We start from the raw sequence: 20,445 nt of genomic DNA, 5'->3' as shown, positions 1-20,445 counted from the left end.
AGACTATGGAGAAGTCTCAAAGAGAAGTGAGAAATAAGTTGTTGTGAGTAAAGAAAGAGAGCGGTGAAGAAGGCCAAATCCCTGTGGTCCCCTTAATCTGTGTTGATCTGGTTAGAGACAAACTGAGTGTAAGACGTGACTGGGCAAACTGCCAGAGATCTGAGACAGACTACTTATCCCAACAGATAGTTTACAGCGTACAACAGAGAGGATTCCCATCGGATTTCAGCCAGTCCAAATGAAAATGACAGTTGATTCTGTGTTCAGTTTACTAGTTATAAACTGGACAACTCGATTTGTTTTCAAGTTTTTGTTTTGAGATTTTATAGAGGAACACTTTTCTGCAGAAAAACTTACCCAAGAGCTGAATAGATTGTCTTAAAAAGTTAATTGAGGAGGGTTTTATTCTAGTCAGAATGTTTGTTTAAAATACAATTACGTGGGCGTGTTTGTTTTTGACTGATGAGTGAAGATGCTTAACTGGATCAGTGCAGTATTGAAGGACAGTGGATATATATTTCACAAATATATTATTACCTAAAATATTTTATCCTGTCTGCAAATCTGCAAGTAGCTACATGAGGTACGTGTTACCTTTTAAAACCATGCCATTAGTAAGAGTACATACAGTACGTCATAGCAGGACGCCACCCTCATTCATGGCCCTGCAGCATCTAGTTTTTGTGGACGCAGTGAGTAAGGGTAGCAGATATTCTCAATGCCCCAATGGTTTTAAAAAGTTTTTGTACCTAACAAAGTCTGAAATGTCACATAATCAGATTGAACCATTGAGTAGCTTTCACATATATTCCTAGAAACATAGACCTTTTTAAAGATGTAAACATAAACATTCCAAAACTCTCCTAGTTTATTTCCTGTTGCAGTGTATGTGAATGACATCAGCTGACAGGAAGTTACCAAGGACCAAGGCTGTAGCCTAGCAATGGATTTCTGTTGAAAAGGTCTATAAATGTATTATAATGTTAAGATTACCCAACTCCGCTGTGGTACAAAGTCCAATCCTTAGTGCTGAGTTCTCAAGGCTCTCTCTTAATGAGATGCATTTAGTAAATTTCTTTGAAATGTTACTTTGAGGTTGATTATGACGTCATGATGAACCCATCATCTGTCTTAGCTCAGTTCAGCACCGAGTAACTTTTTGTGCACCAACCGACAAGTGCAGAAATTTGGCTAAAGGACCGGTTGACCTTCTCTGCCTCTATCATCTTCAGTAAAAGTGCCCTTTTCAAATGGCAAATCAAAAGGATTTTTCGGGACATATTTGCTGTGTTTGTCAAGTGTTGCTGAAAAAAAAGGCAAGACAATGCAGGGTAAATTTCTTTGTATAGCACATTTGATGCATACAGGAACTTTTATATATTTTATTTAAGGCATATAAAGGCAAAACAGTACATATAATTGCATCCATTCAGTAAAGTTCAACAGCAATGTTAAGGTTAGGTGGGAGATAAGATTTGTGGGTTATCTGGAGGGCTCATATTAAAAAGCCAGTCTGGTCTTAAACTATGTCAAACCAAGTGTGGCCGCCCTACTTCCCCCATGTATTCTTCCTTCTTTAGGCCGAGTCCAAAGTTCCAGAGCCACGGTTACTTCATTCCTACCTTAAAAAAATAGTCTGTGGACAAGCTGAGATCATCTAAAGAGTCACTGATATTCAACCCTGCAGTAAATAAGTGACAGTAAATTGGATCATGGCCTCCGGTTACTGATGACAACCATAAAGACAAAAGACCAGAGGTCAATCAGATTCCTGTGTTTGAGTTTGGGTAAATCAGTAAATGAACAAGTGAGCATGTTGCCACTAACACAGAGGATTTTTTCTACTTTTCTTTGTCCCACTGGTGGAAATGATGAAGCCCCAGCATAACTTAATCCAAACAGTAAGTCAAGATGTCTAGCCAGCCGTCCAGTCAGTCACTCATGCAGCTGTTGGGTCCCTCCAACCAGCCATTCAGACAGTCGCTTCCTTCTGTCTGTGTCCCAGCCCCAGTAAGCTATTCAGCCAGTCAGCTCCACTCTTTCCCAACCCCCCACCCCCCCCAATGCAGGCCTCCTTTCCTGCCCCAGGATGCGATGTAGTGAAGTGCCTACCAGCGCAGTGAGGTTGTCCTTGTTCTAATGTGTTTGTGCACTGAAGAGATTGCAAGGAAACAGCTTGCCGGGGGCAGGCAGCTGCTGTTTCCTACAGCTCGCAGTAGTTTGGGGGGACAACAGCAGGATGCCGTGGGGGAGAAGTGGCCCGGCAGCCCTGCTGCTGCTCTCGGGTAGAGCCATCGCGCGGGCCAAGGCCAGGTAGGATCAGGCCTCTGCTGCCGCTGTCAGACGCAGGGGCTGTTGTGACGTGACACTCATGTATGGATTAAGCTACGCCATGCACTACTATTAGGCGAAACTGGGTTTGGGTGCTGAGCAAGGTTGTTAAAGCTGTTTTCTTCTGTGACTCCACACTTTGGTTTGATTATCATTTTTAGTATCCATGGTGCCTTTTTTTTCTTTTTACATTTTTAAGGGATTTTGTAGGCTGTAGATCTCTTGGTGTTAGGAATTGGACAGATCCTACATGCTGTGACAGGAATTTGACAAGAAACACTCAAGGCTGTGTGAGCAAACTGTTGCATTCTCTGCAAGCTAAGAGGCTTGCCTTGGATTTCAGCCACAAGGATTAAACACTGTTGCTTCAACACGGGCTGCTTTTTCAAGTGGATTACCGTATTTCAGAGTTTTTTGGTTGGGGTTACTTTGTCTTGTTTCCCACAGAGTATCAACGTAAGACAACAGTTTTGTCCATTCTTCTCTCAGAGTGAATGGTTTCCTGTTGATATTCTGTGTTAGTTTGGGACCCATTCAACAAGAATCAATCCCAACAGCTTGACATTTTCTGTAGTCCCTGTTTCAATTGTCTAATTACAAAGTAGCATGGAGCATGCATGTGTTTTGCTTTGGGGCTGAGCTTTATAATGTGTTGGCATTGTTAGAATTATTATTAGCAGGTTTAAAAATAGAACAATGCTGCTTTTCCTCTTGGTTCTTGAGGCTAAACAAGGGCTCTTCCTTGTTGCTGCACAGCAGGTTTCTTTTTAATTTTCATGGAAATGCATTCCCCTTAATTGTCCATCAAGCAGACAAATAGAAAAAAATTAAGTCATGCACTGGCAAGGATGTGTGTCATCCTTGTTGAGGTGAAATGTGTGAAAATGGTGTAGGTTTCACTGAAATGACCCGTGTGTCAAAGCCACTGGAATGTTTTTCTCCGACCTTCACCAGGCAATGGGTTCTGTCTGTTTACATCCTCAGCTGATGTAGGCTGACATCAGCATGACAGGAATGAATGAAAAAATCAGTGGTGAGTCATCGATTTGTTGAGGAGTTGAGTTGAGGGGTTACGTTGCTGCTCACAAACAATCTTGAAAGACCAGTTGCACTTGAGGAACTTGAGACACTTTCTCTCGCACTGCCTTGTGCTCATACACATGCATCACGTCCACAATCACCTGAATTATGTCAACAGTTTAAGTCGAGAGCTCAGGTATGAGGTTGGACAGGCATGAATGTTGCAATAAGTAACTATCATCTGCATATAAGGCATGGTTTGATTTAACATACCACATCATTGTCTGTCACACCAAACCATGTATGTGCTTTTTAATTTTTGATGACTTGATTGTATTGCAAGCTCAACCACAGAGTTTAAAAATGGAAAAAAAAAACATCTTCAGCCTTTGACGATCCGTTTGATTAACTTAATTCTCACAGTAACAGTAAAGCAGAGAGGTGATAACATGCCTCATCTTTTCAACAAAGAACCCTTGATTAATTAGCTCTAGGTTGATTTAGCGTTCACTAAAACGCCAATAAAGTGCCAATAAGTGAGGTATAAGTGTGAGTGTAGTCAACCCTCACCTGTGTGGCTAAAGGCTTCTCTATTTACATTCATTACACCTTTACCTGGACTAGAACAAGTGTCATTTTCACGTTGCATCCCAAAGTGTTTTTAAAAACATTCTTGTTTGAACCAGATTTGATGGCCATCAGGCATGAGGGCAGGGCGTGTCACCTCAGGGTAGTGAGGGAGGGGACAGGTGTGAATTTTGTGTTGATGTTCGGGGAGTCGTCACTCCCGCCTGCATTCCAGTTCCAGTTCCACTCAGCTCTCAAACACACCACACAGCCTCGAGCCTCAGTGAAGTCTTAACACTTCCTGTCACCACAGAGAAACTGGAGCAGCGAACAGATTTACGCTACACTCACATGGTGTCCAACCAACAAGACTGCATAAAGCTAGGTTTTGTGCTGGATTGTAATTCCTGGATTCCTTCAGCATTGTGGATATGGGAGGCAGAGAGGAGGTCTTGGTGAGCAGGCTTGGGTCCACCATGCAGTTTCCACACACCAGGTTGAACCAGTTCAGGCTCCGTCCAGTGAGGAGCAAACGTGTGAAGATATCAAAAAAGAAAAAAGCCAGGTATGTGGGGTGAGATGGGGTTAGAGCAGGATCCAATTCTTATATGTTTAGGTCAAAGTCTGGGTGTTGTTGTATGTGATAAGTCAAAAAAAAACTTGACAGTGAATTGTGACAGCATTACAAGCTACGGGAAGTTTATGTTGTGGAGACTGTTTCCCAACTTTCTTAGTTAGTCACTCTGTTTTGACATTTGTACTCACATTTAAAACATGATAAATGTACGGTGGTTTGCAGGCAAATCTTCATTTGTGGGCTAGAAAAAAAATCTGGAGAACTTTAAAATCATTTTGTAGTGGACCCAGAGTGCACGGCTGTGAGTCAGCTGTCTACCTCTGATCTCTCAGGCTTGATGCATTTAATCCATAAGGGTAGCAGATTGTGTGCACATGTAATGGCTTTGGACAGCTGGGTGTAAGGGATAAAATGAGCAAGATGCTGTATGAAAATAACATTTATTAAGTCTATAGGAATGCATCAATACTTAATTTTCTCTCCCCATACTGATCGCCATATCTATTCTCAAATTATCAGATAATGTTGAGTATTGATCATATACTGTAATAGTTGTTGTCTGATGTTCTTCCACATCACTTCTCATTCATATGTGGAGACATTCATACTACAACATCATATAGGTTTGTCCAGATTTTAATTAAAGATGGTTTATACAAATGAACATAATTAGAGGTGTAACAGTACCGTTTTTTATCTTGTTACTGATTGAATACTGGAACTTGCATAACGGCTGATACCAAGTATTGATCGGCTGATACCAAGATCGGATACCAGTGCGTTACAACTAATACTGTATGTGTAATACTACCATCACTGTTTTATTGATGGGACTTTCCTGTTTAAAATATTGACAAATTGCTAATTTTTTGCCAGCTCTGACTAAAGTTACTCTCTGTTGGCACCGAATATTATTGTTGTTTCCCTGTGTAGCGTAAATGAGCTATCATCGCGTGATCAAACAGACGAAAACCAGTTCTCCTTCGTCGCTCTAACTTGTTGTGTTGGCTACTGTTTTAAAGCTGCAAAGAAGAACTGATTTTTGAAACTTTTTTTCAGGTCTAATAAATTACATTGTATCAGAAGTGCCTTTGATACCGCCTAAAATGCCTGATCAGTGCATTGATTTGCGTACTTGCAGAAACCCGATCTGGCCTTTTAGGCAGTATCAAAAACCCTAATCTTAATGTGACTAAAAACGGTATTTAAATTTTCAGAAAACTTGTCAACAACAATTTGGTAATTTTTCATGCATATATGCCAAACGTGCTGGTTTTAGCTTCACAGTTGTCGGGATTTGCTGCTTTCCTCTATTTTACATCGTTGTAAATAGAATATCTTTGAGTTTTGAGAGTTGAAAACTGAACGAAAGATTGGATTTTCCACTTCTGACATGTTAGAGACTAATCACTTGATAGATTAACTGGAAACCTTACTGGCAGATCTGTCTTGTCTGGCCAATATCTGATGCAGTCAGTAATGTCAGTATCATTGCTGATGCCAATCCAGGAGGTTGGATGTGTGGTCTTTTTTCTTAATTCTATAAATATTTAAGGTCTGGTTTAGTTAAGTAATTTTAAGGTCTTGATATGTTGAAAAAGATGTTGAAAGTCTTTCCACGTAAAGGAAAGGTGGAACTCAACTGTCAAATTTTATCAAATACTATGATATACTGTATGTTGGAATGAAGCCATACTGGTTTAGAGACCAGTAAAACAATAGCACGACCCATTTTACTTTGACAACATTTGACACTTTATGATTAATGCAAAAACTTAAATTAGGATATTAGGGATAGTGGCACAGCTACATCGTGGTCTAAAGACAGCTGTGTCACTGTACCCATTTTTCTTCCTCCAGTCACTTAACTGACATTGTTTCTTGCTTTATATTCTTGCCAAGCCTTCCTAGCATAAGACCCTACAAGAAAATGACAATTACTATTTCCTATCTGTCTTTATTTCTATTCTGTCCTTGCAAAGAGGCTTTTGATGAAAAAAGTATCTATTGAAACTCACAACTCCTGACAGCACCAACCCCCGTCTCCACGCTGAGATGCCATTGAAACTGGAACAAATCTCATCTGGCTACAACTGAGGTGCAGTTGTTGCGGGTATCTGTCAGAAACTTCTCTATAAACTCATTGCATCACACCTGAAAGTATGACAGGTATCTCTGATACATCAGATAGCTATCGTTTTTGTTGTCTCTCCTCGCTCATGTTGGCATGATGATAGCCCTCTGGCATTCCTCAGAAATGAACTAGTGCGGTTTGGTATGTCACTTGAGATTTGCTGACTAGAGGAATGTGACTGAACCGCACACCGATGGAGTGAGTCAGCTGCCCACTTCCTGTGTCTGTGATCACCAAGTTACATTTTAGTGCCTGAGGGAGCAAGCTGAGTGTGTCCCATTGTTGTTAGAGATCAGTACCATCTGTTGTTGAGTCCTGCAGGAAACACAGGATGCATTGTTCCTGCTTGTTTTTGGAAAAGAATCTGAGGTGATTTATGAATTTTTTTTTTTTTTAATTGTTCATTGCATGTTTTGTCTTCTATTGTCAGCGGGTTACATTTGTGTTTCAGTATATGAAGGGGTGTGACCCACAGGAAAACAGAACTTACACTGTTACAGTGACATCTAGTGGATCTACAGGGTACTATGCCTCCAGGCCACATTTTTCAGGAACAATAGAGACCCCCCCCTTTGTGTCCGCTCTCGCCATCTCTCTCCTCACTCCGGCCCTCCCTCCATCCCGCTTCTTTTGTCTCTCCATCTCTCTGGGTTCTCCTGGCTGATTCATCCTCCTTGCATCGCTTCAGTCTTCATTCCTCTTGTGTTTGTACGTGTCTTTGTGTTTTCTGCTCGTTGGTTTGCATGCATGCGTGCAATTTCTTTACATGTGTGTATGTCTGTACCAGAAATCCCAGCCCCACCGAGATGAGCGTGGAGCCCTGGGCCAGCCCGCAGGACCAGGCAGCCGCTGAGCACGCACACAGCACGCACACGCCATCCTCCCAGGATCAGGAGCAACACCCAGATAAACTCTGCCTGGACTCATTTTGGAGTGAGGTGGAGACCATCCGACAGGGGAGTGGCTACACAGACCTGGACTGCGCCAGGAGAGACTCCAGACAGTCAGAAGGTAAATACTGCAAATCCTGCGATGATAGATTAGGAATGGATAGAAAGAGCTTAGCTAGAAGTCACCATGAGTTTATGTGGTAGAATTACAAACCATCGGTGTTTAACAAAGCTGCTACTGAGATCCTTCATGGCAGCTTATCGGACTTCGTTCATGCAGCAAAGAAGCACTCATCTCCATGACAACACTATCAAACACTTTGTGGCAGGGAGTGTTTCATGTGCACAAGCCACATTGTCATACATGCTCTTTAATTATGTCCATTAGATCCCTCTTCTGTTTTAATTCTAATAGATCCTTTTGATGGTATGTTAAACAGAAACAGTAAACACTCTTTTAAATAATCTTTTCTACTGGTTAGTTAAACATATGGAGTCTGGATTTAAGTGTGTTGATGCATCATTATTATTTAGAGAGAGTAAACAATTTTATGTCCTTCCTTATTGCATTTAAATAACCCAATAACTAATGCATTAACAGAAGTCTTTACAAATAATGTTTGTTAGCTAATGTCTTACCTATGTAGAGTGAACCGGTAAAGACATAAGAAGGAATATGGTTGACACATCTGCCACTTGATAAAAATGCTGTTTGATTATCAATCACAGTTCACAAAAGGAACACTTTAACACCTCAAATAACAATAAGCTACATTTTGCTTAATGACTTAATTACATTACTAATTTCATACTACTCACTTTGAAACATATATAAATAAAACAAAATAATATCCACTTTTACTTAAAGACTGGCAGTGAAGTGGAATTTATAAGGTTACAGCCTGTGATGCTACAGTGACTTCCTGTTTGCACAGTTGATCGGAGTGCTGCAGATGTTTCCAAGCAACCAATTTACACATTGCTTAGGCTTTACTAGCTACGGCATTTCTTGAGTTTTATTTTATAAATGAGAGAGGGAGGAGGGGCTTTATGCACAAACATGAGTCATCTAGTCAAAATTGTATATACATTATATAAAAAAATATAATTTAATAATATAATAAATTAATATTGTGCATTTTAAATTGCAATACATATGCATTTTGTGCTGTCATTATTGTGTTTTTAAATGTTGCCTGATGCTTCACTGTCTGTTGTATGTTTGTGTCTCAGAAGGCGAACAGGAGGAGCAGTGGTTGGCCGATGCTGGTTTGTCGACCCTCATCAGTGAGGACAGTGAGGAGGATGTAGACAACGTGGTGCTGCTGTCCACTCTGACCCGGACCCAGGCCGAGGCCGTCCAACGTCGACTGGATTCTTACACGCTGTCGCTGCGCAAGAGGAACAAATCTGCACCGCGTGACGTTCGTGACATCTTCAACTCCCCTATCACTCAGGTCAGGAAATACCCTTTTGAACTGTTTAAATCCCAGAATCAATGCTGGTCTAAAGGAATGTGTCGTGTAACTCACCATGACCTCTGGCATCCTGCTGGAGCAGGAAACATTAGCTGTCCATGCCTCAAAATGATCTACAAATAGAGAAAAAGAAAAAAATATTTACACATTTCAAAACAAACAAAATTATTATTCTGTTAAAGAAGTTTACAACATGTAGTGGCTGTCTGAATCAAAGCTGCATGCACTGAAATATAAATTATATTCAGTGAGGGACTTTCTATTGTTCCAGTGTCCTGTGTAGTCTTGTTCCATGCAGAACAAGGGCTGACCTGTGACAATAAAAGCAAATCACATGTAAAGGCCATGCTTTGTCCGTCCTGTCTGAGAGGGGAATAGAGACACAGCTCCTCTGATCCTAATCAGTCCTTTATCAAAGGAAACACTCTTTGTGTCCATCTCCATCTGCTCTCTGGACAATATAAAACACTACTTCTATTCCCAGTGATGGAGAAGAAAAATGTCAGGACTGATATGTTTAGCTAAAGCATTTTTTGAAGAAGTTTCTCCTCATGCGAAAGGCTATAAATAAAAATGGACTCGACTGGACTTTGATGTGTGTTTGTGTCTCTGTAACCAGACCCTTCTACCTGACTCCCAGCATAGTGAAGACTCTGCCCAACACAGCATGACATCAGTTGGCAAAACACCACTATCAGGTAAGAGCTACATACAGCAGTACTATTACAGCAAACCTAGCAAGTACAGGGAATAAGAGGTGAGAGTACGCTCGTGGCACAAAAAGCAATGGCTTCAATTGCTTTAATAGTCTATTGAGTTAAAACCAGACTTGAGTTAAGTAACCACTTGTGTACTTGAATCATTGTATTAACTGTTTAACTGCAAATTAACTGCTACATGTCGTCATATTTTAAAAAAGACAATACTGAAGAAGAAGTCAGGTGAGCAGCAGATTTGTGAGGTCCTGAAGAGGTCACAGCCCTGGCATCTATCTTCTAATTGGTTCAGATTAATCCCCGGATAATTTGTCGTCTCTGCATGCAGCTGCTGGACAAAGTCCCTGTCCTCACGGTGTTGGGTTCGCTCGCCAAATCTCAGTGTTTTTGAATAGTATTAAGCATTTTGTACTGAGGAAAGATAAACAGGAAATGGTCCGTACAGGGAAACCGTGCAGCAGATCATCTGTAGACAAACAAAAGTGAAATTCACACATCTTAGATACAGTAAAGTGCCGTGCAGTTACTGTTATAGTGACATGTAGTAATGGTGGTAGCATTGACTCTAAGCACTTCCTCTGTTTTGGGAGATAAGAGATAAAGAGAGCGTGTGGGTACATTTCCTCGTATCACACCTTCCCCTTGTTCCCTTATATAACGTGCATTCAAATTTTATTTTTTGTGATATCACTGCAGTTGACCTCAAGTGAACTAATAGATTGAAGCTTGTGTGTGTGCGTGTGTCTATGTGTGTGTTTGTCCCGCTCAGCAATGATGCCGGAGCATCAGCGAGGCGCTCCAAAAGAGGAATTCCTAATCACCGATGTGGCTTACTGCGAACAGGCCGTCATCTTCCTCAAACAGGCCAAACTGCCGCAGAACAACAGCCAACGCAGAAAAGAAGACGGCACTCTGCCTGTAAGCACCAAAACACTTTCCCCTCTCCTCCCCACAACTGTAGCAGTTTTCCACTGCCTTCAGGAGAACTGTGGAAGGTTTTAAATGTTATTTCAAATGGGGACCTTGTTTGATATCCCAGTGATTTGATAAAATGGGAAGACAATTTTCAAATGGGGCATAAAAGGGAAGCCCTGAGTTTAACTGTGTGTATCTCCTACATTTATTTCTTTTTGTGAGTGTGAAAGTACATCTGAAATGTACACAGGACATGCAAATAATCATAGCTTTTGGGAAGGCAAGGTAACAGTCCGGCCCAGAGGAAGGAAATCCATCTCAGTAATTTGGAGCTTTAGGGCTTTAGATATATTCACCAAACTTGACTGTACATTTCAGTCTTTGAATGTTTTTTTTTGTGAGGACACATAAATGTTATTGTAAGCTGATTCTAATCGGCCCCGCTGTTGGTTAGATAACAGGCTTAAGCTCAATAAAAGAATGAGAGAATAAGCTCAAAACAATAGAAGAGCTGTTGTGTCATAGAGTGGAGAGCGGGTTTATTTTTTCTATTACAGGCTAAATACATTTCCTCAGCAACAGTGTTCTTTTAATGTCTTAATTATAAGTGCATGGATCCAGTCTCCAATTTTACTTAGAGACACTGCTTTAAGATTATTAAGCAAGGGAATGATGCACATTATATTACAATGTGTATGTAAATGATTTGACACTGTCGCCATTCTCTCTTCCTCTGCTATTTTTCTTTGGTTTGTATACCATCTCTCAACTCCAATCCTCCCTTTTCTCTACCTCTCCTTCTCAGCGGGTGATCTGCCCCAAGTGCCGTCTGGGAGTGACTCGTATTCAGGACCTCTCCCACAGTGACATGAAGAAGGTGCGTCAGTTGGCTCTCATCGACATGACGGCGCTGTGCGACCTCTTAGAGCTGGAGGTCAAAAGGCACAAATCCGGCAAAAGGAAAATCCCAGGTACGGCAGTGCTCACTCACGAAGGGCACTTTACAAACCCACAACCACTCACACATATGGAAATAGGCTGTGGATGTCTTGTTCATACAATAACATTTGAACCATGTGCAGTGTTTATTTCTTGTCTGTTCTCATACTTTGTCCCTGAATGTGAGCCAATCAAATCAAAGGAAAACAATGGTCTAGCTGGCTCATAACTGGTTGTCTGACTCTAGTTATGCACAAACTGTCAGCTTTCTAATGTCTGCAGCGACTTCCTTATGTTTCCCTGCAGTTTAGAATTTAAATGTATTTACTAAATATTTGACATCGTACTTGCCTCTCTAGACTCAGCTATGGTGACAGTCTTTAGTAATACATTTATCAGCCATTACTGTTTTTGGTTAGTCAAAGTCACACTGCAGTTACTGTATCTGTATCAGCAAACAGAATTACTCGAGCTGTGAACTGGCACTATGGTGTAGGTGCACACACACACACACACAACACAGGAAAATGTCTCCCTTTGCAACTTATGAGTTATGAAACGTAAGGCAGAAAACAACACTTTTGTGTCTTTCACAGAGAGCACGCTCTATGGTGTGCCGCTAGCCACGCAGTTGGAGAACGATCAGAAAATTAAGCCGAACACCTCGATTCCTCTCTTCATGCAGACGGTAAGAACCTGAAATACATCTGTTATAGGACTTTGAAATCTATGAAAGAAGTGTATGAAGAAGTTAATTCCAAGTGCCTTTTATACTTATATATATATATATATATATAAATTTAACTGTTTCAGATACTTGCTCATCTCCCCTGGTCTGACAGGAGATGACAGTGTGCATCTTTTTCACCATATTTTTCACAGCATGTGTTTATCACAGTTTTGCCTTTGTTGAACGTACATATGGTGTCTTCAGATAAAACAACCTCAGTGTTCTCTGTATGTGTAGAAAGCTTTGACCACACCCTTGTATGTAGCAGCAGTTACTGAGAACAACCAGCAGAGGTGTGCAAGAGATTCTTATCTACTGATGCTTGACTCTCTGCTAATGTCTCTCTCTCTCTCTCTCGCTCTCTCTCTCTCTCGCTCTCGCTCTCGCTCTGCAGTTGTTGTCATTTTTGGAGAAGAAAGGTGTTGATTCAGAGGGGATCCTGCGGGTTCCAGGATCTCAGTCCAGACTCAAGGTACAATAATGGATCCACACATTATTTCTGTCACACAAAGCTGACACTGCACCAAATTATTCTACCACAAAATGCGCCCTTTCTCGTAATTCTATGTCTAAAGCAAATAAATATTTCATTAGCTAAAGGGCAGCCAAACTATTGACACTTTAAAATGTCACAAGTGCCTGAACAGCAGTAACTACAATTGACATTTAGAAAAGTCCAATGAAACAAAATCAATAATGTTGTTTGTTTCATCTGCAGTCACAAGAGGGCGCCATCTAGCATCAGGACAGATTACTAGGATTGATGAATAAAGTACCTGCGACTGATAATGGCTTTTAAAACAAAGACCATATAGAGATGATAACCATAACAGTTTAGCATTTATTGTTCCCAAAACTATTTTATAATAAATCCAAATATAAATATCATAAAAATGTTTACTGATTTGATAAAAGTCAAACTATCGATATCAATCAGTATTTTCTGTCCCAAGAAGGATCTACCAAACTTCTTCTATGGCTCTATGGCTCTATGGCTGCCTGAAATAAAACAAGATGATTGTGCTTATAGACTATTTTATACTTTTATAAGGCACAAATAGAGACTGATAATATCACCATGTAATTAGTTGTGACCTAGTGCCTGTGTTTATTAAGAGTTAATTTGATACTAATGAGTTTTAAATAGCCTCTCTGGAGTCATGTCAGCTCTGTGACTGACAAAAACTCTCTATATCTTTACAATTCAAAATAAAGGTAACATTTATGAACACTGGACACTGTATATATAGACTCAGGAAAGCCATTATTCATCATTCTAATTTCTGTGTCAATAAGTCATTTGACTACAATAAAATGACCGAAGGAGGTGGAACTGGTAATCTGTGCCCATGCAGTTCTGAAAGCGTGTCATTGCTTTCTACCAACAGCTGCTGCAGCAGAACTTGGAGACCAACTTCTACTCAGGGCAGGTCAGCTGGGACGAGGTGAGTCCAAACGACGCTGCCGCGCTGCTCAAGAAGTTCATCAGGGAACTGCCCGCTCCTCTACTCACCGCCGAGTACCTCAACACCTTCAGCGCCGTCAGAGGTCAGTGTGCAACATTTTAAATCTTGTGGTGTGAGCATTGAATGGAGAGTGCAAACAGCCTTGTGTCATATTTACACACCCATTGCATTTCAGAAGAACAAATGTCTGTTGTCTGGGTGATTTACTGTATAAATCAGGCTCTTCTTTTCCTTTACACTACTTCAACAATCTGCTGCCCACTTTTCCAGAAAGCTCGGCAGAGTTCACATCATAATTACCTGAGTGTCTTCACCGTGATGCTTACCTTTTCTGCTCTAGCACATTAAGATGAACAAGTTGATAGCCTTTTAAGAGGCATCTCAGCACTGTGACAAAGCAGCTGTAAAAGATCTCCTGTTGTTCACATTAGTCTCACCTTAATAAAAGAACAGACTGATATTAATATGATCTGATTGATGACTCACTGATGTTTAGTTTGTGAGGAGAATCAGTGCAAAATGATAAATGACGTTTGACTACAGAGACATAAGCTAACAAACCTAATGGCCACCTGTCACAATGTCATTAATCTTTAGATATCCCATTATTCTTAGCCAAATGCAGAGGAAATTAAGAATGTGTGTGTGTGTGTGTGTGTGTGTGTGTGTGTGTGTGTGTGTGTGTGTGTGTGTGTGTGTGTGTGTGTGTGTGTGTGTGTGTGTGTGTGTGTGTGTGTGTGTGTGTGTGTGTGTCTGTCTGTCTGTGTGTGTGTGTGTGTCTGTGTCTGTGTGTGTGTTAAACTTGTCTTACCTATTCTCCTTCCTCCTTCAGACATCACAGAGCTGAGGCAGAAACTCCACATGTTGAACCTGCTCATCTTGCTGCTGCCTGAGCCCAACAGAAACACACTGAAGGTACACACGCACGCACACACACACACTCACACACACACACACACACACACACACACACACACAAACACACACACACACAATAACACTTCAACAGTGTACTTATGCAGTAGAGACAAAGACAGTTATCACTTTCTATAGATGAATATACACCTTTCATTTCATCACATTTGGAATAGACACGCTAATGCTTTTTTTTGCATGACTCTTAACCACTGTGTTGGCATGCATTTAATCGTAAAACTTTAGTCGTAAAACTTTGTGTTAACATACACCAACTTTCCTCTATCAGGATAAAAGAAATATGCTTGATTTCTGCAGAATAAATCTGCTGTGGCCACATAAACACTTTGTTTTGACAGTATTCCTTCCAGGTTTTTAAATGCATGTTCAGAGATGGAATATAACTCAAGTACTAGTACTTGACGTACTTGAATATTTTCATTTCATGTGGCACTTTATACTTCTACTCCACTTCATTTCAGAGGGAAATATTGAACTTTTTACTCCACTGTGTTCACTTGCCAGTTAGTTACCACTTTAAAATTTTAGATTCTACACAAAACTAATAATGAGCATTGAATGATTTAACTACCCAGCAATATATAAAATATTTAAAATAAGCTCCACCTTCACTACAACAGCAAAATTCTCCTTTGCACATTAATCCATGAGTCATAATATTATAATATATGATGTATATGCACAATATATTTGATATTTCAAGTACATTTGTTAATATAACTTAATAATACTTGTACTTTAATATTGCAAACATAATCAAAATTAAAGAGTCGAGTTTAAAATGTTAAAAACAGGAATTTTACAGAGTCCATAAATTAACCCAAAAGTGTCAAAGGCCATACATTTTTATTTGACATTTTCTACAGGACCCTTCATGCCTGCCTTAAGGTTGTCATAAATTAATTTACACCTTCATGAAACTCGACATACCAAAGCACTGTTTCATAGTGCATTACCATATTGTTCTGTAACACTCAGCTCTGATATATAACGGCTTGCATTAACCATGACTCACTTTTCACAGACACAAGTGTGCAGTCAGCTCCATTTATAGTATCCAGGAGCATAAAACCCACCTGAACTAATTACTTTTACTCCAGTGGAGGCAGCTGAAACTTGCTGTGCATTAGCATACTTTTCACTAGAGGTTTTACAGATGATACAGTCACTGTGATGATTGACTTTACCCCATTTTGTGCTTCAGTGTAAGTGGCCTCTCAACGTTTACACATTGTTCAGTTGAAGGTGAGCAAATGTCTTTCAACATGTTTCATGTAATCTCAAAGAAAATCGCATTTGATCTGTGTATCCGCCAGGCCCTCCTCGAGTTCCTCAGTAAGGTGGTTTCCAGGGAGAAGAGGAACAGGATGAACCTGTGGGCCGTAGCAACCATCATGGCTCCCAACCTCTTCCTCCATAAGGCCGTCCCCAGCAGACTGACTGAAGGGGCGGAGAAAGGACATGCGGAGAAGGCAGCTGATGTCATGAGGCTCCTCATCCGCTACCAGGACCTGCTCTGGACGGTAGGATCATGCACCTTTTCTACATACAGACATTCTCATAACCAAGTTTTTAAACAGTTTTCTTACTTAGCACCGAAGCTTTTTTCTGGCTGAGAGCTCTGCATAAATCAAGTAAGTTGTAATTATGCACATATGATCACAAATGTGGTGTTGCTTTCCCTTTTTCTTCAGATCCCTAATTTCCTCATGAGCCAGGTGCGTAAGCTGAATGAGAACAGTAACCGGCGTTACCAGTTCTACGATCGCCGCATCAAGAACCTGTTGAGGAAGATCCACGCAGACAGCCGTGACAAACCTGAAAAAAACACTTCAGAGGTGAGCTGGTTTTCTGCTCACAGTACACCTGACCATCAGTAATGTCCAACAAAATATACAATATAGTTACAGACATAAATAACCGTTTTCTTTTGTTGTGCAGACGTGCCGTACGGTGAAAATCCAGGTTGGGGATCAGGTGAGCGGCACCATGGAGTTCCAGCTCAACATCAACTCTCGAGCCTCAGACCTCCTTGCTCAATTTCAGCGCCAGTCGGTCCGCAGCCCCGACAGTGGAAAGGGAAAAATGCGAAGGTGCAGTACTGCAGACTTCAAATGAATACATGCTGATGACAACTCTTTATTTTTATTTTGTAATGTGCACAGCAGTTAAGCTTTCTCTCTTGTAGTAGTAATAGTGTCGCTTTTGAATATTGCCTTTCAGAAAGACATATTATGTGTTTTATTTATCTTTATGGAAAGAAAGGATGCTTCATAGGTGTTTGATGTCTCAACAGAAACGGCTCTGTGGTGTATCCGGACTGTGCCCTGTACGAAGTGGGAGGGAATATTGGTAAGTTGGAAGTGACTGCAGTGTTTTCTGTGATTGGAGCGGCACTGACATTTGCATGTCTTTCTGCTCATTGAGCTGATGAAGGGAGCGAGGTCTTACGTAATGTGCTGTGCGAGCGCCAAAGAGACACGAGCGGTGCATCTGCAGTTATCAGAGCAGACAAATGCTTATTACACACATGTCTGTTCGCTCACAGGAGAGCTCACTCAGTGGACAGTTAAAAGAAAACTTCAGTCAGTTCATCTTTGTGATGTAAAACTTCTGAATCGGCACATTAGTACCTGATATTATTGACTGATAATTTCTGCTTTTTAGTTTAGAATATTTGCTGCTTTTCTGTTTTATACAACCGTAATCTAAATATATTTGACTTCTTATATTCAATAGGTCAGAGAATGATTTGACTAATTGAGACAATAATCAGCAGATGAATCGATAATGACAATAATCCATGGTTGCACTCCTAACTTATATGAAAAATCAGTTCTACATTTATGATTTCGCTCAGCTGCAAAACAATTCCAAAAACGAGGGCTTTTATTGTGTGCTTTCTGCAGGTGAGCACTGCCTGGATCCCGACACACACCTCCTGGATTTGTACAACAGCAACTCTGGAGGAGAGTGGGTCATAAAGCTGAAACCCAACGCCAGCAGAGTGCTGTGAAGGATGGACGAACAGATCGGGGAACAGCTCGGCAAAGAAAGGGAGAGCCTTAAAAAAAAAGATCAAATCCATGCAGCCCTCTCTTCTTGTCCTTTTCATCCTTGGAGCAACAAGAGAGAAGGAGACAGATGGAGGAAGCAGAAACAGATAGACGGAGAATCTGCCAGGAGCAGAGCCTAAGAACTGTCTACAGATTAACACACTTTGCCCTTTTTCTCTTTTACTCTCTCTCTCTCTCCATCTTCTTCCTCTTTTTCTCCCTTCACTCCATCATTCCTCTCCTGCGTTACCACCAGACTGCGACGCTGCAAGCTGCTGATGTGACGCATTACTTCCGACAGAGAACCTGCTGCATAGAAAAGAGGAGAGAGAGAGAGAGAGAGAGAGAGAGAGAGAGAGAGGTTGTCATAATCTCCAGCCATGAGTGAGCAGATGGGGATGCAGAGCACCTCTGGCTATAGTCCACCCCCTTCTCAGGCAACCTGGGCGATCATTTCAAATCATGGGTTGCATTTATCAGTCTTTTGCATGAAGCTGAAACATGATTCAGGTGTCTTATGACCATGTTTTGAATTTTAAATTAATGTCAGGACATTTTGAACACATTCTTATACAAGAGAGGTTCATTCTTGGCCTCAGAAAGTTAGTTCTGGGGCGGCCGGTGGCTCAGTGGTTAGAGAATGTGATGAGGTTGAAGGTCCTTGACACAGCGGTTTCAACTGCTGCATGTCTCCCCCTCTCTCTCTTACCCCATTTCCTGTCTGTCCTACAAATTAAAGGCTTGAAAAACTGCTTTAAAAAGTCTTTAAAAAAAGAAAGGCAGTTCTTGAAATTTTTTAGATCCCTAGAACTGCATCGAAGCCCCCCACATCTCTAGACCTCCACCGGCCAGTAGTTTTTGTGTAATCCTGCTGACTAACACACAAATAAACCAAACTGAAAACATAACGTCTTGGCAGAGAAAATAAATCAGCTGCATGTAAAGAACTCTAGAACCATGTCCTGCTTTTTCAATTACTGATGATTGAAAACCTCGGAAAAACTTAAAATATAATAATTTAAATTTAAAACTAAAAGCTATAGGAACAGAAGCTTACCTGGAAACAGAGGGGGACTCCGACTCTTTGTAAGCATGCAAACAGATCCATCAGTTGATCAACTGACTGATCGCTCTCGTCTATTCTTTCTCTCTCCGCTGACCGTTTTTCCAGCGCAGACAATTTGGTCATGAAGTAAACAAAGACGGAGGATTCTTCTCTGTATCTACTCCGTCTGTGCCATTCAAAGAGGGAAAGACCCAGATGAACTGATATCGTCTTATCTGTGAAACCCTGCGATCTCCTGGGCCTTATAAAAATCCATGGACTTCCAAGGACCCCTGACCCGTACAGAACAGTGCTCAAAGAGACTTTTCTTCTTTTTTTTTGACACCAAGGGATTTGGTGTCACAACCTCAGTGACAGGTATTGCACCTCTAAAGGGAGTTGTTAAGGACACACGGTGAAGCTGGTCTTCAGTTCTCATTTTTAATCACATGAATGGAGCCGAAAGTGCTGAAGTGACTCTTGGGGGTAAACTGGAATTGTTGTTGTTATTTATATGAATGTAATGCCATTGTTGCTTGTTGAGTATCCTGTATGTTAGAGAGACTTTAGGATTATGTGGAGTAGCTGCACTCAGTGTAACCGTATGTTGTGTTAAGTCACCCATACTCAGTGTGGGATTTGCAGTGTTGTTGTACATATTTCTTGATGCGAAGTTGTCTTTTTGATCTCTTTACATCCTAAAACAGTACAGTAAGATAAACGTCATGTGTAAATATCCATTCATATAATCTGATGTGAAGAACATTGCAGTTTGACTGTTTCTCGGGGTATTCCAAACACACGAAGGCAGCAAATGAATGTGCTTAACATTTTTGCGCAGATCGTCAGATGCGAGTCATTTACTCCTCGCAGTCGGAGCCATGTTGGTGCTTCGCGGCCATTTTGTGGGAAGTGTCTCGCACTCTCCACTCAATAGATGGGATAATGACAGCCGGCCCAGCACCAACATCCATCAACTTCTCCATCTCTGTCACCTCCTAATGATGGACCATAATGGCGGTGGGGTGCATGCATCAGAAACATGCCGAGGAATCACATTTCTTTGATAAAGGAGGAGGTAATAAATGGCTGTTATAAATTCTGCTGCCCTGAACCTGACGACAGCAGCAGTGTGTGTGTGTGTGTGTGTGTGTGTGTGTGTGTGTGCATGCAAGTGTGTGATGAGCTTCATTACACAAGTCCAATTGGCCTGTCCCAGGGTCCCAGGCACAGTTCAGTGCCTCGGCACAAAGCGAGCTGATGAAACCGCCTTCTGCTGACAATCAGGAGAACTAGGTCACCTCTGAAGCAGCATCCCAGAGGGCGAGCAGTCTGAGCGCAGGGACAAGTATTGTGTAAACACACATGACAACACACAACATGATGTGGAGTCACCAAAACGGGGACACACTGCGCCGGTTTTCTGTTGTTTGTACATATGTGAATGTTTTTGTGTGGCGTAGATATCTCTGAAACAGTGTTATCTATATAATCACCCAGGGACACTAAGCGACGGTTACAGGAACGTTTGTTTCCAGTTGGGATCAACGTGTGGCTGTGGACCTTTTATTGTCTTCATCAGCCTTTCTTGTGGTGAAGATTTCAGACATCAGTCAGCAGACGTCAGAATGTATATTTATGCCCT

General features: G+C 41.2%; 1 protein-coding gene across 1 annotated transcript; it reads left to right on the top strand.

Moving 5' to 3' along the window:
* The first annotated feature begins 4,334 nt into the window (after positions 1 to 4,334).
* arhgap40 (Rho GTPase activating protein 40) lies at positions 4,335 to 20,438 on the top strand. The gene is made up of 15 exons (XM_083939201.1): positions 4,335 to 4,483; positions 7,417 to 7,640; positions 8,753 to 8,976; positions 9,617 to 9,695; positions 10,483 to 10,631; positions 11,434 to 11,599; positions 12,164 to 12,255; positions 12,692 to 12,769; positions 13,686 to 13,845; positions 14,596 to 14,678; positions 16,016 to 16,222; positions 16,394 to 16,537; positions 16,641 to 16,792; positions 16,996 to 17,051; positions 17,609 to 20,438. The coding sequence occupies exons 1-15, from the start codon at positions 4,350 to 4,352 to the stop codon at positions 17,713 to 17,715; spliced, it is 2,055 nt and encodes a 684-aa protein (XP_083795327.1). The 5' UTR covers positions 4,335 to 4,349; the 3' UTR covers positions 17,716 to 20,438.
* The last annotated feature ends 7 nt before the right edge of the window (positions 20,439 to 20,445 follow it).

This window comes from Echiichthys vipera, assembly GCF_963691815.1.
Source record: "Echiichthys vipera genome assembly, chromosome: X".
NCBI lineage: Eukaryota > Metazoa > Chordata > Actinopteri > Perciformes > Trachinidae > Echiichthys > Echiichthys vipera.
Note: the sequence above shows the minus strand (reverse complement) of the source record. Positions and strands in the feature narration are given on the sequence as shown.